This window comes from Sycon ciliatum, chromosome 2 (genome assembly GCF_964019385.1).
Source record: "Sycon ciliatum chromosome 2, ocSycCili1.1, whole genome shotgun sequence".
NCBI lineage: Eukaryota > Metazoa > Porifera > Calcarea > Leucosolenida > Sycettidae > Sycon > Sycon ciliatum.
Genome location: NC_088644.1, coordinates 30,546,862 through 30,566,359, shown reverse-complemented (window position 1 = coordinate 30,566,359; position 19,498 = coordinate 30,546,862). Strand labels below are relative to the sequence as shown.

The window sequence follows — 19,498 nt, the reverse complement described above, 5'->3', positions numbered from 1 at the left end:
GTACGAAGTCAATATTAGATTTATCACGACTAGCCAAAGCCTGTGTTCAATCGCTAAAAAGGAGTCAAATATAAGCGGTCAATATAGCCCTAAGGCTAAGGAGTGAAATATGCAGGAATATTTGACTGCTTAGGTATGGCAAAAATCTATGGGAGTCAATACTAAGGGAGGCTTCGCCTCGGTCTTTTACTCGGCTTTTATTTCCTATATTGACCTCGTACTCAGTCAATATTAGATACGTACATGGAGACTAAACAGTAAATTCTGTAGATCCTGGTGTGCACTACTTGTACAATGCACAAACCAGTACATGTACACGTACACCGGTATCTGCTTCCATAATTGCAGCAACATGACGTGTACGTGTACATGTACATAGACGAGACACCCGTCCCCATTCTCGAGTTCCTGTTGAGCTTTCACTGTACATGTATCTACCCCCCCCCTCCCGTGCAGCACACACAAGACACATACAACAATTATGTACATGTAGACAAACCATCTGATTAACCATACAAGTCATGTATGCTCTGGAGCTAATTACTAGTTGTAGCATACATTCATGTACATGTACATGACACTCAGATGATGTACATGTACATGTACTACATGTACATCATTACATGTACAATATAGTTTCCTGGCGGTGCCTCTCGCTTCCACAGCTGTCATTACAGTCCTAGGATAGCCAATTGGCTAGGACCTACACCCCAACTTGCTGTCAACTTGAGTATGATTCCTAGAAACGCCTATCTGAGTATGTATCTCTATTCCAGCACCAAGATATCCTCTATCTTAGTCAAGTTAGTGGAAAGTAACACCACACATCCGCCATAGATACATGTACATATTTATCACTGTTGAGGGCTTCTGAACATGAAACTCCGAGTTAGTAAGTAATTAGTTGTTACAGAAGAAAGGAGTTTGGTCTCTGTTGTTTTGCTGTGGCGTGATAAGACTGTTGAGTAAAGTAAAAATGATGGAAAGACTATTGTTTTTTAGTATTGAGTGTAATCTCCTATCTCTATTTGACACATGTAGTCAAGGAAGTACAGTCATGTACATGTAGTTGCATTTGTGGTCATTCGAACGTTTTGAGTACTAGTACAAGTTATGCCAGTTTGATGTATGATGTACATACATGTAACTTTAATACATGTACATGTACGTGTACAAGCGATAATTATAAAACATAAATAAAGCGTTCATTGAACGGGTACTAATCACCACCCATCACCACATACATGTACACTGTATGTATGATTGTGACCATGCATGATAAAAGTGATTGATGGATCATGGAAGTCACCTGGTAAGTTTGTCGGCGTGTACTGACTTCGTATGGACAGTGGCGGTTACATTAATCATTATTGAAATACTCGCAGACTGAGAAATACTAGTACATGTACATGTATGTTCGGAAAAGATGTACCTGCACCTACATGTACATGTACATGTACATGTAGCTCGAATACTACATTGTATAAGGGTCACCAATGGTCACATCCTTCATGAAGTTCATGTATGTCCCACGAGGCCATTGAGGGTACCGCGGCCGGTGTTATTGGGCTTGTAGCATAGTAGTCCTCCCACTACCCACAGTGAACTCTACTCTTTAGGTCTCATCTTCTTACCTCGATCTATCTCACTTGTAACAAGTTCCATCCACATTGTCGCCAAGCTTAGCGTCATCATCATCGCTTCATGATCACCCTCACTAACACTGGTCTCGCCCTCGTCCATTCCTAATTCCAACAGCTCCTCGTCAGTCTCTTCCGCTTCCTCTCAAGCTGCTTTCAATTCATGCCTTGCACCACGCTACCTACCCTAACCTGCCGAGTTGACGTTGCATGGCGATGCTGCATGCATGCTACAATGCAGCTCAATCCCATGGCCCAGTGCAGTGTCCACCTAAAAATGCACTGAGTGTAGGCAGAAACGATTACAGAAGTATTTCGGTGTCCGAGTCCTTGTGAAGGGTTGAAATTCAGCCTGAAGCTGTTACTAAAATGACAGTGAATCAACGATCGCATGTCAATGAATAAGTATTATAAAGGACAGATGGTTGCTGGTGGTGATCTTGACGCATATTTTACTTTTTTTTTAAACACACGCCTGCCCACACACCCTCTCTAGGCTGCAAAGTTCTGGCACAGAGCTCTCCTTCTCACCACCACCTTAGACTTAGTGTGACTAGGAACGTGTATCGTCGCAGCCACCTTGAATGGGAATCAAGTCACAACAGCCTCAACTAATTGGCTCAAGCCTCAAGGCTCAAGAACTCTACTGAGTACTGAGTCTGTACAAGGATTACGTAGACTACAGCTGTAGTAGAGTGCATGCTTTCGAACGACGTAGACTCTACATGTACGTCTTCCGAAGTATTAGTTCCGACTTCGGCCAGTTCAGACAGGGTTGCAGATGCTTGCTTGGCCTTGCATGATTGTGTTGAACTCCCTGATGGCCTGAGGCTGAGTTACGGCTAAAATGTTTACATTAAAAAATGGCAAAGAGCGCTTGTAGAGTAGAGCAACGACAGTTATGTCTTTATGTTCTGTAGATCTACTACTCGGGAGAATGAAGTTAGTTGAAGACACCACTGCAGCTGTACTTATGGTTGATAAATATGGTGGTAAAGACACACCTGGCAATATGGCGGTAAACACACGCCTGCGCACACACGCTCTCTAGGCTGCAAAGTTCTGGCACAGAGCTCTCCTTCTCACCACCACCACCACCATCAGTTTATGGTTGATAAATATGTTTGGAAGGATATCCGCGTCGAAGTGTTTTCGCTGTGCCTGCAAGTGTTTCGAGCTGTCATAGTGTGGTCTCACTCTCAGACTGTGGATTATCGAATGAAAAGGCCTTCATTGACGGCAAGCTGAGAAACTTACAGGACACTTCACACTTTACATGATGACTAGAATTAGTTGTTACTTCGCAGCGCGCTAGCGCTATAGCGCGTCAGCGGGCACCGTGACCAGGTGACTCGGCACACTAGTACCGGTAGATCTACATAATAAACCAACTGGGTAATTCGTTTACTAGCTAGAGAAGTTTTGCGTTCCGACTAGAGAAGGAGAAACTTACTTGAAAGCCTTGGTCTTAGCATTACCGATACGGTGTGGCATTGTCACTCCATTCAAATCCTCTGCACTAGCGTACATGTAGTCAACGGGAAAGGTCCGCTGATTATTTGAATGGAATGGAGTCCGCAAGGAAAAGCAGCTGGAAAGGCATCGAGTGCAAACCAGCTGCACCGCACAGTCACCGGGCACACAGGTGAATAATGATTAGGTGAATAATGATTTTTTTAACGATGAGCGTGTCACTGGCCAAAATTTGATATGTGGCACCAAATCGTCTCAGTTGGTGTTGGGGCAGCACTGGGTTCTCGTTTCAGTACTAATAGTATACTGGTTGGTTTGGACCTTGAGTTCTCAGACCACCCACGTACCACAGGAAGTGGCACGAGCCAGGAGGTGGCCAGTAACAGTTGAATGTGGGACGTATGAAATGCCCCCAGCACGGAGCACAAATTTGTGTCACCATTGCAGTATATGTGTGTGCGCGTGTGTGCATGTGTGTGTGTGTGTGTGTGTGTGTGTGTGTGTGTGTGTGTGTGTGTGTGTGTGTGTGTGTGTGTGTGTGTGTGTGTGTGTGTGTGCAGGGGCGTCGGAAGCAATTTAACATTGGTGCGGCAAAAGTGTGAGAGGGGGGTCGGGGGGGGGGGAGGTCCCCCCTGGAATTTTTTAGAAAATTGGGCCTAAAAGGCCATATTTTAATAATAATAATGACAGTTCGCATATCACTCATTGCATGAGGTCAACGCATCTGTTAACAATTTCGAGCCAAGCAGCTCTATCAGAAGCAGATTGCACAGCATCCAGGAGCGACAGATTATCTATCAAAAATTTGATAATAATAATAAATAATAATAATAATTAATGCATTGTATGTCTTTTTTATGCTACAGAATAATATGAGAAATAAGAATATGCATGCTGATGATACACCGCATTGTCGATGTAAAACATGGTACCTGTACAAGAGTCGACAAGCCATCAACAAGGTGGAAATGCAAAAAAAAACTTCGAAAATTATTGGTGCGGCTTTGGCCGCACCTGCCGCACCGGTTCCGACGCCCCTGGTGTGTGTGTGTGTGTGTGTGTGTGGTAGTAAAATGCCAACCTGTCGGAAGGCTGCCTTCGTGCTAAAGCATTTTGGAAGTTGGACTAGTTTCGGCTCCACAATCCAGTGTGTTGTTCCTATAATAGCTTTCATGGCTGAGGTTGTTGGTATGTCTATTGGCTCTGGGTTCCCAGAACCAAGTTGCCAGGCTGGTTGGTAAAGTAACTCCAATTTCACTTCAAGGTACCAGTGCATCTAGTGTCTGCCTTTATCAAAGCAGCGTGCTGTCTATACTGGTTACCCCAGCAAGTCTAGGGTGTGCATACATAACGGTCTTGGCTGTCCTATTCCGATGTACTCCATGTAGTGTAGACCATGTGTGCATTGGGGGTCGATTCACATGGTTTCGCATGTTGTGTGGATTAGACCGTTGTCCTGCGCTTGTCTTGATCTGTTTCATTCAGAATCAGATCCGCTATCGTTGCTATAAAAGAGAAATTCTGTGGGTGCACATCCAGTGTAGATTTGCGTGCATCTCTTGCGACGGGCGTATACATGGCACATGTTACACGGCAGTAAAAATTACAGTTATGCTGGGTGAAGTCCCACCCAAAGTACAAAGCTGGCGCCCTGGGCTGTATTTGTACATGTGTGTTTCCGGCTGCATTCGCACCATAAGCAGGCCGTCAAGGGCCGTGCAAGTCCATAGCGGAAAATATACAGTTTGTGTAGGAAATCCACCTAGGATGTAGTACAGTATGTACATGTACCGGAATCGATTATAGCGTGGGCTTTAGAAAAACAACTTTGGATTCTTACTTCCAATATTTTCATGCAAATAATTACTCAAAAATGTGGCATGTCATATTCACATGCGCAGAGGCAGGAACAGAGGCAGGACGATTGTCCTACATGAAGAGCTGCAATGCGGGACTGGCTAAATTCATTTCATCGCTTTTCGGATAACGGCCAAAAAGGATTCATTTTATGTGCGGTTTGCATCTAAAATCCTAAATCCAAATCTGAGTTTCAGTTCTGAACTTGTACATGTACTTGTCAGACTTTGAATGTGAGATTTTGCTCGGTGGTGCCTCTAGACCTTTTCAGTGCACTGAGCTGAAAATCTGATTTTCTCATAGTTGGCGCTGTGCTATCGGGTTTCGCATCTCAGCTCTTCACACGTACATGTACTTCGTCACCTAGTACTCCCAGCCACTGTGCATACATGTATGCACAGGCTGTTTCTAGTCTCGTAGGCTCTCTTGGCTTACCCTGTAGCTTGTTTCTAGTCTCGTAGGCTCTCTTGGCTTACCCTGTAGCATGTTTCTAGTCTCGTAGGCTTGGCATACCCTGTAGCTTTGCAACATTAGTTGCATGGCCACAACAAGCAGTGCAGTGCAGCGCCAGGTGGTGCGACGCTTTTCATGATGGGACGTTGATCAAATTTCCAAAAATCCAAATTTCCAAATTTACTTGAAGTAGGATTGTATCAAGAGTACATAACTCCCAAGAGTGTGCAACGCCAGCTATGCAGGGCCGGAGGCGGCTTCTGTGGAGCGGTGCGGCCGAAGGGCCTTGTTTGGGGGGTGTGGGGGCCCTCCCCCAGAAAATATTTGGAATTTAGACGGCAAATCCTGCACTCTGGGCGACTCCCTGTACAAAATCATACATCGAGACTTTTTCTCCCCGGTTTTGGACGTTCCACATGGACCGACTTTTTGGGAAGTTGGTACAGCCCTGGCTGTACCGGCCGTACCAGTGGTGCCGGCCCTGCTATGGGGTCTGCGACGGCAGAACTTCACATCACGTGATGAACCTGTACACATTATTTGCACTCTGGGCATGATAGATACAGGGTTGTACGCAACCCAGCCTTGGGCTCAACTCTCTTGTGGTCACTTTGCACTGTTTGCCAGCGTAACCTTTTGAACCTTGACACGTGATGTGAAGTTCTGCCGTCGCAGCACTGCATAGAGGGTGTGCAGGCAGTTGCACACTCTTGGGGGTTATGTACTCTTGGTTGTATGTATACAGTGCAGGCGCTGTCAGCACACTGTTAGTTAACAGAGATGCAGGGAGACTGAACACCGAATGAGCGATATTCCTCTGGACTTTCTTGTCGGTTTTCGAAAGAGCGAGAATCTGTATCTTGTACAGCTGGTTTTCAGTACTTGAAGGAACATTTTTATCACTAGTATGTGAAATGTATGTGTATGTACAAGGCAATAGTGTACATTTGGAGAGCAGAGTTGGCTGCCAATAGTCCGATCCCCTTTTTTTAAACAGCGTTGAGGATGGTGTAGGGTTTCCGTGTAGAAAAGGAAGAACAAAATTATTGTTACTCTTCTTTCTCTTTCACCATGCCCGATAGCATTTTTCCATGTTACTTTACTGTGTATTCAGGTTGGAGTTTGTCACGTTACTCTCAGTTGTGCTCATGCTAGTCACCATTGCCAGTCGCGGAGAATCGTCAACTGTGCTGCCGAACAGCAGTTGTCTTCTGTGGCCACGCAGGGACTATGCGGACCGATGTAAGTCTGGTGTGTGCTGAGCTGGTTGCTGGTTGACTGATCAGTGCCGAGCCGGGAGCTACCCTCTAGAAGATATTCACGCTAATTGTTGTGAAGCAAGACTTGACTGGGCACATGCATATGATAGGGGTTGAACAATTCTACAGAATATTCGAGGATTTCATCAGTTGGAGGGAATGAAAAGGGAAACATTGAGTACTTTCAGTGTTTTTGGACCGAGAAGTTGTACTTGGAGAAAGCCAGGTTACTCGTTGATATATTTTAAATTATTAATTTTTTTAATCCATCAGTTTAATAGAGAGTGTAGGATGCATTGGGATGCGCGTGCAAGCTGTGTGGTGTATATTTGCCACAGCAGTAGAGAGTGAGCTCAAATGTCCTAGCAATCAGTGTACTGCAGAAAGTGACAGTTTATCCGTACAATTTGGGTGTGTATCACGTGAGTATCAGGCTTGCGCATGCGATTTGTAGGGGCTAAATCAAACACTGGAACATTCAACTTGAGAACTTCAGAGTATCCGAACTCAGGATTTCGCTGCAAAATTTCACCCCTTGGTTTCCAGATTGCGAATGGTATGCTCTGTTACCAGGCCAACGGTAAAGATTTTTGCCTCGGTTGTCTTTGAATAGCGGGTTCAAGGTGCATGCTGGGGCTATCTCATAATGAGAACGTACTTAGCTATCCAGGCAGGCACACTGAGTGGGATGGTCTAAGATCATGATTGAGAAACAGAGGGTACTAGTACCAGGTGCAAGTCCTCCTTGGAAGCGGAAGGATTTTCCAGCCTTGCTGCGACCCACAGTTACTTGGAAACTCGTGGCCTGGCACGAGGAAAACATGGATGCAGTGAATGGGATTTTCGGTCTTTGACCGCTTGCTGGTGAGCTTATCTTCTCACCCAGGCGCGTACGCAGGTGGGGGGGGGGGGTCCCGTTGCCCGGAACCCCCCCCCCCAAATGTTCCAAACGAGCAACGTTTTTGGGCATTTTTAGTATTGCGCACGATTGATCTGGCAAAAATGCAAAACTTCAACAGATCGTAACTCAGTCAAATCTCGCTCAAATCCAACGATTCAAATATCCAGGTTGAATAGAAAACTCTCAGCCGTCGGTGGAAACAATTTGCGACGCGCTGCGAGTAATGTCTCTTGAGATAAATCATTCGTAAGTTGAGCCGCGATCTCACAATTTCAAAAGCGTGCAGTGTGACTCGAGTATGGAGAATTTGAGACTTTTCGTCGCGCTGACTTGCTCAAATTTGCAGGGGCTTCACTTGTGATATTTTCAAGAGTACACAGCAAAAAATCGAAACTCTGCGATCAAGAAAAACGAAATCGCTGGAGCAGGAAGGATGCGTTTGGGCCTTTAGGCTTTGGGGCATTTTTTCGCACCGTCGCTGCACTCTACCGCTATAGCCTATAGGGCTGGATATGTACATGACTGTACTGTGTCCTGGCTATCATGGTCCACCTCATTCTCTCCCTGGCACCTTTCCACTTCCAGGAAGCCCAAGATAATGAAGATTGAGTGAGAAGAACTGAAGTTATGATCCAAAGAACACGAAAAATGCATCATTTTGAAAAATTCCTAGGGCTCTTTAGGAAGGGTTAAAAACGATTGTTTGCGATACCCCCCCCCCCCCCCCCCAGAGGTGACCCGGCGTACACGCCTGCTCACCTCCCACTGCTTTAGGAGCTGCATCTGCGCCTTGACCCTTGAAGGGTGGTGGCGTTCCTACGGATGCGGAAAACACGGCCTCTGGCCGAGTCTGACACGAACCGTGAATTTTTTATATTTTTTTTAGCTGTCCTGAGTACCTGATTAGATACACCGTGGTGCCAATGTTAGGAGATCAAGAAAATAATTAACTCAGCCTCTGTGAAAACTACCTTTGCTGCTTTTCAATGATTCCCATGACAGTTTGTGGACTTTTTGGAAAATCATTCTGGATAAGGTTTCGCTGACCGTGGTCCCGTATTTGAGTGACAAGAATTGTCTATGCCTTTTAGTGCGAGCTGCATGGTCCAGTTTGGCAGGTGATTGCATGGTCTAGTCTGGCAGGTGATTGTACACCCAGCAGCACTCTCAGGGTGCATTTATCCTCACCTCACAGCACTGCTGCGACGAAGTCTTGCTCCCAAACATGAGCTCCGTTTTATAATGCAGGGAGAATGTTAGGTCGTTGAATGTCTCAGTACTCGCTGTCGGTTGTGTGCCTTGTTGTCTCACTCGCTGACTGTACATGTATATGATCTGGATACTTTGGTGGACAGTTGGTCATAACCCTTAACATTTTGTCCTTCCATTTTTTTTAAATTTATGTTAGACGTCCCACAGATACCGACCGTCAATCTAGCTGCTTGCTACTTGCCACTCGTTGCTTTTCCCAGTGCTTGTGTTCATGCAGGATACACACTCAGCACATTCCATGTCTGTGTTTTTTTCATAGGTGAAATGCTGCGGTGCGGCGACAAGATCTATGATCCCCCTTACGTCGACTGCGTCGACCCGGTCCTCGACCAGGAGATCTACACCGTGTCCATGATGCAGCGGCAGCAGCAGTGTGGCACAGCTCAAGTCACTGCGCCTGGTCGGCCTCGGAATGTCCGAGCAACGCAGCCCAGGCTTTACGGTGGCACTTTCTCATTCGGCGTCACCTGGGAAGATCCAGTGGGTACGTGTGAATGTGGGGTAATGTGCATGCAGCTGCAGAAGATTAAAAAAATACGAACATCCGAGCATGGAATATTATGTTCCATGTTGGTTGTGAATTATCTGTACCCAGAGTGCATTGGAGCAAGCAATTTCTCTGAATTCATTCAACATTTCAATCCAGTTGCTGACATTATTATGTATACTTGGGTTTGCCAGTTGTATGGATTGGGCAGTTTCCTGGGCCTAGTCATGTTCTGTTTCATTCAGATCTTGTCCGCCTTTGTTGCTCCTTGCCAATAGGATATTTATGTGGATATTCATCCACTACATTGCGCATTGGCTTGCTTCTCTTGTGCCAGGTCGGGCGTACATGGTGGTACCGGGCATGTGTGTATGCATGCATGCATGCATGCGGGTGTGTGTGTATGTATGCATGTGTGTGTGTGTGTGTGTGTGTGTGTGTGTGTGTATCATGTGCTGACCGCCTTCCGCTCTTTGTTGGTCCGGAGGAGATCGAAAGTGTCAAATCCTTTGTGTATCTTGGCTCTGTGATAACTGCTGACACCCGCTCATCTGCAGATGTGGCCAGAAGACTCGGTAAGGCAGCGGCAGCTTTCGACCTTATGCGCCGTGTCTTTCTTGACCGAAACCTTTCCATCGCCACCAAGCGCCATCTTTACGATGTTTGCGTTCTGTCCACATTGCTCTATGCCTGTGAGTGCTGGACTCCGCTGAAGAGAGACATGGTTGCCATCAACAACTTCCACCACCGCTCCCTCAGGTTCATTCTGGGTGTATCCCGGCTCGATCAACAGCTGCAGCATGTCAACAACCAGGAGCTGCGAAGACGCTGGGGTGATATGGCACTGCCATCTGATACCGTCAGACACCGCCGTCTGCAGTGGCTTGGGCATGTCGCCAGAATGCCAGATAACCGGCTTCCGAAGCTGATACTGTTTAGCTTCTTCTCAGATCCACGCCCAGCCTGTGGGCCACGACTGCGATGGAAAGACCTCGTCGCACGTGATCTTCGTTTCGGTGGCATAGTGAATTGGCTCACTTTGGCTCAGGATCGCCCAGCATGGCGCGAGGCAATTGCAAAGACTCCGGATGATCTCGTGGAGTGTAACAACAACAAAGTCACCTGCAAGGTTTGCAACCGATCATTCACTGCTCGTGGGATTCACCGTCACAAGTGCTCAGCTGTACGGTCCTTACCTGTTGCCCAGCAGCCTGGGGCCCGTCACTGTGGAGTTTGTGACCGCTGGTTTCAAAGCGCTGGCGGTTTTGCAGTTCATCGTTGTGTGGAGCGTCAGACATCGGACGAAATACCAGCTGTTTCAACGAGATGCAGCCTGAATTTGGACTGCTGCCAGCACCATTGCTCGATCTGTGATCGCTGCATGAAGAGTCAGGCTGGTTTTAACCGCCATAATTGTACTCGAGGCAAACGACTGCGAAAGGACCAGAGGACTAATCTGCCCATTCAATGCAGCATATGTAACGAACGATTCTCCCGCCCGCAGGACCTCACCCGCCACCGAAGACAGAAACACTAGCTATGTGTAGAACGGTCCCCTTTCACCTCAATTATTCTCCTTGTTTCTTTTTTTCTCGCTGTTGTCTCCCGCTTCTGGGAGCGACGTGGCCATTTTGTGGCAGTTGTACATAGTAGTAGTAGTGTGTGTGTGTGTGTGTGTGTGTGTGTATGTGTGCGAGTGTGTGTGCACACGTGCGTATGCATGTTCGTATATCTTTGGCGTGCTGTGAAATTTAGATTCCAAATTTCTCGTCGGCTATCGTATTGCCCTATCGCTTAAGAGGGGAACAGCCGTGAAATATGATCTTTCTTTGGTGAGTATTTCTAATTTTGTAATTGACGTTGACCTCTTGCTGAGATTCGGAGATGCAGGAGCAGTTGGTGGGCGGTCCACATTTCTTAGACTCTTTGCAGATAAGACTAGATTGGAAAGCCAAGGATTTAACTTATATATGAGAGAGGACCACCGGTTTACAAGTAGTTTGTAGAAGTGTTTCTCGTATTCCATGTTCTAGCAGCTCCTTATGATTAATGGACGGGAGGACTTATGCAACGCATTGACGTTCAATCTAGCTGTTGACCAAGTTTAGTATGAAGATGTAGCCTACCCAAACGGATCTTTCAGGTAGTTTTCGATCGGAAGCCGTACATTGTAGTTTCTGTTTTCTGTGCTGCATTTTGTGGAGCATGAAGGAGCTCTTGTCTCATGTTCAGCGTTCTTTGTGTGGATGGCATGTTGTGATATGCCTGCAATGTCCTCTCCAGAAATCACTTCGGGAAAGTGGTCTGGACAACGGGCGTTACAGAGTGTTTTTCACCACAGACAAGTCACGGCACTCTGAAGCCAGCATACGAATTACGCCCAGCTCATTTGATGAATGCTTCATGGACTACGCCGAAAAGAGAGACTACAGTGTCAAGGTGAGCCTTCACGACAGTAAGGTGCAAGTCACTCTGTGATTACTGGGGGGGGCATGAGTTTTCCCCGCGATGAATAAAAAGATGAGCACGTTCTGCAAGAGCGTTGATTTCCTTGATTTGTGGCAACAGTCCTGTGACATACGATAATATATTATACAGTCGACTCCTGAACGAGCACCGTTGTGCAGGAGAATTAGTTGTTTACAGCTGGAGCTCTTTATAAATAAGAATTCACTGATACCATGCACACAACACGCCATGACAGGCATGTGGCCCATGACTGTATGAGTGCACTTGGTTCACAACTTTACGTGCACCCTGCAAGATATGGCTTGTTGTAAACAATGAAAACTGTTTGCTACAAAAGGTCAATTTTGTATGGGTCAAACAAGGACATTGGCACGGAAGTTGCTATGTGCGAGTTAGTTATATAAGTGGAGGCGACCGTATACCCTTACCACATTTACATCTCCCAGAGTGAATCACATCCATGACTCGTACTGCTGCATTGGAACAAACCCTACCACACAGGCCGGTATCGTCTTGCTGCCTATATTTATTATGACTCTGGCTGTGTTGTGCTGTACTGCAGTCAGTCCAGGGTGTGTCTGCACTGAACCTTTCCCTAGTATATGGTTAGCTTCTGTTTTTTTTGGCCTACGTTGTGCTTGCAACGTTGGAGCTCGCGCTTTGAGAGTGGTGCTTTCGTGCAGGTTTTCCCGCGTTGGTACTTGTAGGTATGATGGATTTCTTGCGTGCTCTAGATGGCAGTCCTGCTTTTAACCTCAAGTCAAATGTCAAGTGTCATGTTGGCGGGAAAAAGTGCGAGCTCCTACGTTGCATGCGACCAACTTTATAATGTTCTGCAGTCTCTGTGCTGCGCTGAGGAGTTCACAAAGAACAAAACAGCATGCTGCGCTGAGGAGTTCACAAAGAACAAAACAGCATGCTGCGCTGAGGAGTTCACGAAGAACGAAACAGCATGCTGCGCTGAGGAGTTCACAAAGAACGAAACAGCATGCTGCGCTGAGGAGTTCACAAAGAACGAAACAGCATGCTGCGCTGAGGAGTTCACAAAGAACGAAACAGCATGCTGTCCGCAGATTGAGTAATGTTCTGCTATGTGTATGCAAGTAGTCTGATGTCTTGGATGCAACTTTGTGCTTCTGTACTGAAGGTTACATCACTTCCACTGGCGGGTCCTGATACACCAGATTATGATAAACAGACTGTTGAGAGTAACAACATTGAAGTGAACCGTAAGGGATACATGAAATACGCACTTTGTGTGACCTGTAGCTGCATACACACCGTGTCCACTCACAGTCAGTTACACACACACACACACACACACACACACACACACACACACACACACCCACACACACACGCGCCATTTGATGCCCCTCTCGATGTGCTGAATTGTGCATATTTTCATCTTGGATTAGCACGTTTCGTGTAATCGCTCCCATATACACTTCATGGTTCCGGAACTTGAGATAAAAGAACATGTTGGTCAATCTATATTTTTGTATATCTGTCCCTTTGTCTGTCTGTCTATCAGTCTGGGAATCTGTGGCTGGTTGACGATTATGTTCTCTTTCTCTGCCTTGCAACAGCATGCAAGGAGAAAGACTGCCCTACTATAATGGTGAACTACAGCAGCGCGGACTGCAGTTCAGATAAGAGTGAGTAGTCTGCATGCTTTCATGTGTACTGTGACCTTCCTTCACCTCACTCAATCAGCACTATGGGACAAGGAAGACTCCGTACACGTCTCTCTCTGTCTCTCTCTGGTTCTCTCTGTCTCCCTCCAGGCTCCCCCTCTCTCTCTCTTTCTTTCTTTCTCTCTCTCTCTTTCACTCCCTCTCTCTCTCTCTCTCTCTCTCTCTCTCTCTCTCTCTCTCTCTTTCTCTCTCTCTCTCTCTCTTCCAGGACATTGTCAATTGTGAAACAAACAGTACAGTGCCCTCAGAACAAGCTAATACACGTACACTTTTGTCTGGACGGACACACACACACACACACATACACACACACACACATACCCATACATACATACACACACACACACTCACGTACACATACACACATATACAGATACACACAGACACACACAGACACACACAGACACACACATACACACACATACACTTGCTCACTGCAATAACTGGTCACGTGGGTCTCCCCTTGGAAGAGGGCAGTGAGACTCAAAAGGAATATTGGAAAGATGACTCAATTGGCTATAGAACCGCCCAACGGCCGACACCCCCTGATATCCCTAACTAAACTCTGGGTGGACTTGGAAATGATCCCACTTATGGGCTCACCACACCTCAGTAAGTGGGTGAGGACAAGGGGCAGAAAAAGGATTGACGGCATCAGGGTATACATCCTGGGATCCAACTGCAGTTACCCCTGCCCCCAGTGAGGTTATACTTGCTCCTAGTGTGGGTGGCTAAATCAGAATGGATCTGATATAAGCTTCACTAGCACCATTGATTACACAAGAGGTCCTCCAGCCAGAAATTGTCCATGGTTGACAGGTATGTATACTTCAAATTGAAAATATGAACCCTGAAACCAACAAAGGGCGCAGGTACAACATTGCACCTTCAAGCAGCCAAGTCTGTTGGCAACAGACCCCACACTATCTGGCATAAGTGTACCCACCAACTGAACTAGCTGGCACATACACACGCACATGCACACAGACACACACACACACACACACACACACACACACACACACACACACACACACATACACACACACACACACACACACACGCTCGCGCACACACGCACACACACACAACCATGTACCTTGCTTTCATGTATATCCTGAATCCATTCTGTTCATCTGCCATCTTTTTGTCTCTACAGCTGAATCACGGTCATTGTGTGACTGTGGTAAGTAAACACTGCAGTACATTCTTTTCTTGTCTGTTGAGACGCTAATGTGGATAAGTTTCAGAAAATACACGGCGCCATTATTTAACTCTTGTCGGTCAAGAAATCCTCCTATAGCTGCATCGCAGTAGAAGGGGACATTGTATGGAAACCCTTGATGGAAAGACTTCTTCTCATGCAGTGCTGAAGAGAAAACATTGAACAACAGGCAGATGTAAAGTGTGTGGATGGTATTGATCGTGGTGCTGGGATTCAACGTAAAAAACTCAGGGTTTGTGCGACCCCTGGTCAAGAGGGTGGGCACTGTTGCGTACATTTCCAATGGGGTCGAGCACGCGTCTGCAGTGCAGTACGGCATACCAGACTGTGACAGAGTCATACGAGGATCACGTCCCTGACAAGAAGTCAGGGAGGGGCGGATGGGAGAGACGGGGGCGCTCTGGCGGGATTTTACGGTACTAGAATGTCTTATAAGGTGCGCAAGCTCCACTACAGCCACTTCACTGCATGAAAAACCCTACACACACCATCCTCAGATCAAGTGGTCTCTTCCCTGCAAATTGCTAATGTTTCAAAATCAAATTCTCGGCCAGAGGCCATCATCAGGCTAGCATGTCCCCTTTAACATGGGTCGGCAGCATGCAAATAATACGCCCAAACGGTTCAAGCTTGAAGTCCTTTGCACTGGCCAAACCGATCCACCGCCGAAAACCAACTCAGCTGGTACTGTTGCCCAGTGCGTTGTCTGTTATAAAACATGTTGTAAATCATGCTGTGTTCTTACGTTTTGGAATTGGAGTTTTAAAGCCCCTCGATGCCATCCAGAAATAACTGCAGCTATCTCCTCTCTGATGTTGCTTTGTTCCCCTCGCAGGGCCTCTGGATGCAGATCTGACCAAAGTAACCGCCATGTATCAGACATTGGATGAGAGCAATCGCACTTCAGTCACGTTCACGTTAAAATGGAACCCCTACACGAGAAGCCAGGGATGGTACTTCCTTTCGGCGCATTTCTTGAATCACTCAAACTGCAATTTCAAGCATTTCATAAGCCGTGATAGCGAAAAATTCACGGTACGTACTCACACATGTGTATATCATGTTTGTTGATAGAACTTAAGATGTCATTCTTAGAATAGGTTCCCTTTGAGTAGGGGATTACGCACATTAAAACGTGTAAAAGGACTCAAAAATTGCCCCTGGGGGCTTAGACTCTGAATGTTGGATGTCAATCGATCAGCGCTACATCACTCTATGGATACGATGTATGTGTGGTGTCATTCAACTATTTTACATGTACAGCGAACCATCATTGCAGCTTCTACATGTCCTCGGTGTGTGCGCGCGCGCGCGCGTGTGTGTGTGTGTGTGTGTGTGTGTGTGTGTGTGTGTGTGTGTGTGTGTGCGCGCGTGTGTGTGCGTGTGTGTGTGTGTGCTTTCTTTTCTGCTCTGTTCCCAGGGGAAAGTACAGTCCATCACATTAAAAAACGTCGATCCCGAATTCACGGCATGTGCTGTTGTTTACGTAAGGGTACTGGTGGCTCGGCTTCATTCCTGCTGCAAAAATTGTGATTACCCTTTTTCGAATGATTGAATTTTACAGCTCGCTTGAAACTCCGTCGGGCTGAGTTTTCCGCATACGCAGGAACACCACAACTCTCAAGGATCAAGGCACAGATGCAGCAGAGTATATAAAAATCTGAACTAAATCCTGAAATGGATGGAGATTTTCATTCCGTCAAAGCGATTAATATATTTACGAAAGTAGCTTCTTCATTCGTTCACTTCAAATTACACACACACACATATAATATCCTTGGATGTACTTCTCTTCTTTTCCCTTGCAACAAAGAATCCCTTTAGAGCACTTTAGACATGAAAAGAAAGAGTGGTTCACAATGAATAGAGCTAACGTCACATGACAAGAATCACTCACGGTGTTTCCAGACTGTGAATCCGGTGGAAACAATTTCCTTTGAAAGGCCAATCCATCCACCTAGAAATCATCAGACGTGCATCAGTGGCCGGCAGCACACGCAGCCAGATTCCAAAGGAATTCCTGCCGTCCGTCGAGTGGACCCTGCACCTTTAGGATGTGTTGCCCTACTGAGAGTTACCTGTTGATGATGGCACTGAGCCAGTGCCGTACATGTTTCTTTACAATAGGACTGCCTATTTACACGTGTACATCACGAACAAATAACCCAGTTGTTGGATTGATTCTGCATGTAGGTGAAAGCAGAAGGTTTGTGCAAGGTTAGTGGAACAACAACGGGCGATGGACAATATTTACATGTGACTGAAAGCACCAAACCAAAAGCAAACTCCCTGTCGGTATCCTCAGCTTCTGCCACACCAGCAGCATCACCATCCTCATCACCACCGCCTGAAGTCGGTACTGCCAAGGAATCAGGAGTCAATGCAAGCTTGGTGGCGGGAGTTGGTACGTAACAATTTCATTTTAGTCATTAATCCAGTAACATGCGCAGAGGAAATGAATGCAATGCACACACACATTCACACAGACACAGACAGACTGACAGACCAACCAACCGACCGACCGACAGACAGACAGACATTATCATTCAGAAGAGGACAATCTTCGAAACGTTAATATATCAGTGTTAGTCAGTCAGTCTAGTCTTGTTCCTGCTGTGTGGTCCGGCTATCTTCAATTGCATAGACAGAGAGGCATGCTGAACAACATGCAGCCTGACAAACGGGCATATACTATTAGGCAGACTGGCATTCGGTGAAATGCATCCAGACATCGTACATGTCTGACTGTAGCTAGTTTGGACTGTGTCAAGCATGGCAACTTGTGCAGGGGTTGTGCCAGTCTTCAGCCTGCACAGCTGGGGAATTGATTATCACAAGGTTTTCCATCTATACAACATAACGTGTTCCTTAGCGCACTCTATCATGTACTAGAAGTACTGTATTTCTCCGATTAAAGGTGGTATCTATGTATCTATTCATGGCTCGCACTCCCAATCTCAGATGCCTGTCCTAAACCCACAGTCTCATTTCTCTGTTCTAACCCCCCAGTCTCAGTTCTCTATCCTAAAGATTTAGTGTGTTCCCTTGAGTAACAAGTCCAGCCCCATTCTTCAACTTCTGGGTGAATAGCAAAAATGTTCATGAGAATATGGTACTCATTGCTTTCTCTCTGTGCCTCGGTCTGTGTGTGTATGTCTGTCCGTGTGTCCGTCCGTCCGTATGTCTGTATGTCTGTCTGTCTACATCTCTCTCTCACACACACACACATACTCTCTCTCTCTCTCTCTCTCTCTCTCTCTCTCTCTCTCTCTCTCTCTCTCTCTCTCTCTCTCTCTCTCTCTCTCTCTCTCTCTCTCTCTCTCTCTCTCTCTCTCTCTCTCTCTCTCTCTCTCTCTCTCTCTCTCTCTCTCTCTCTCTCTCTCTCTCTCTCTCTCTCTCTCTGTCCTTGCTGCTCACAGTGATTGCTATTGCGGGACTAGCTGTTATGTTAGCCCTGCTGGGAATGATTCTGTGTTCGCGTGTCAAGCCATCTTCAGGTAGGTACTGCTTGGTGTTCAACTCCACGTCATCATATCCTATGTCAAATGTACATGTACTCAGTATCACACACTTGAGAGGAATCAAAAGTGTTTCTGCTGCAACTCTGAGTTTCACGGTTTTAACCGATCATCAGACAGCAACTCAAAATCATGTATTTCACTCAACACACGCAGAATGCTGCATGTGGATAGTGCCTCAATTTCTGCTCGGTTGGACGGAGGTCAAGAAACTGTGTGTAGTTGCGGTTCAGGCAGTTTCGCACCTAAATCGTGCTATGCTCTCGGGTACATGCAGCCACACACTCTGGAAGTACGTTTTGTGTGACAACTGGACCAGCTTGACGGCATGTCATAGGCCGCATTGTGATAATCTTATCAAAGTGCACCTGAAGTTATGAACACACGTTTGTTTACACACCTCTAGAGAAAAGTTGTAGTCTTGCAATGAATATTCGACCAGTTCAAGTGTATTCGCGCTTTTCATGTACTGTAAATATACAAAATTTCGGCGCTGCAAAATTTCGGCGCTTCACGTTTTTTGACATTTCGGCGGCGATTTATTTTCGGCGTGGGGTAGAGGGGTATAGTGCGACAGATGCTGTGAAAAATTTCATCGGCGTTTTAATTTAGGCGTTTTGGGTCGGTGCCGAATATAGCCGAAATTAAATAGCTGCCGAAAATTTGTGTATTTACAGTAATACTTTTCTTGGAACTCTTAAACTCCACTATAGCATACTCCTTACATTCAACAACTCCGCCGCCCTTTATTCCAGTACTGGCTGTCAGCCGCACCGAGCAGATAGGGTTGCTAATATTCCGTCCACGGGGCGTTGGATGCATCAATGTCCTGATGATGTCCGATGGACGAAATCTTGGCAGTCCTACATGTATGTATTCGGTGCAGTTGAGAGCCTGTCCTGGATTGTACACGGTAGGATGGAGATGTTCTCATGGAATCAGGAAGCAGGTCCAAAATAATGATTATTCCCGTAGCTACGCAGAAGACTTTACTTCAGTAACGTCTGGCGCTAGCCAGGGTCCACACAGCTTTAATTCCGTGTGTGTTTGTGTGTTTGTGTGTTTGTGCCGTGGGCATGCCTGGCGCTCTCCCGTACCTGTCCCGTACCGTACCATCAAAGACAGCTGGCCACAATATTCAAATAGGGCTTTCAAATGCAAGATCATAAAGTGAAGCAACTTGGAAGAATGAGTACCTATGCGTAGTGTATTGGGGAATGCATGTAGGGCGATAGTGCGGGTTGGAA

The 19,498-nt window shown here is 46.3% G+C and overlaps 1 protein-coding gene across 3 annotated transcripts in view; it reads left to right on the top strand.

The window, feature by feature from the left end:
• Positions 1-19,498, top strand: part of LOC135809642 (uncharacterized) — a 42,042-nt gene that overhangs the window by 18,434 nt on the left and 4,110 nt on the right. The window contains exons 1-12 of one of the 3 annotated variants that reach the window (XM_065323042.1): positions 2,944-3,285; positions 6,538-6,665; positions 9,115-9,339; positions 11,098-11,174; positions 11,626-11,781; positions 12,959-13,040; positions 13,401-13,469; positions 14,668-14,694; positions 15,569-15,768; positions 16,154-16,219; positions 16,927-17,137; positions 18,153-18,230. In XM_065323042.1, coding sequence (XP_065179114.1) covers positions 3,209-3,285; positions 6,538-6,665; positions 9,115-9,339; positions 11,098-11,174; positions 11,626-11,781; positions 12,959-13,040; positions 13,401-13,469; positions 14,668-14,694; positions 15,569-15,768; positions 16,154-16,219; positions 16,927-17,137; positions 18,153-18,230 — 1,396 coding nt within the window. In that variant the 5' untranslated portion in view covers positions 2,944-3,208. Of the gene's footprint in view, positions 1-2,943; positions 3,301-6,537; positions 6,666-9,114; positions 9,340-11,097; positions 11,175-11,625; positions 11,782-12,958; positions 13,041-13,400; positions 13,470-14,667; positions 14,695-15,568; positions 15,769-16,153; positions 16,220-16,926; positions 17,138-18,152; positions 18,231-19,498 lie in introns of those variants that run through there. The other 2 variants (XM_065323044.1, XM_065323043.1) reach the window with 2 other exon arrangements.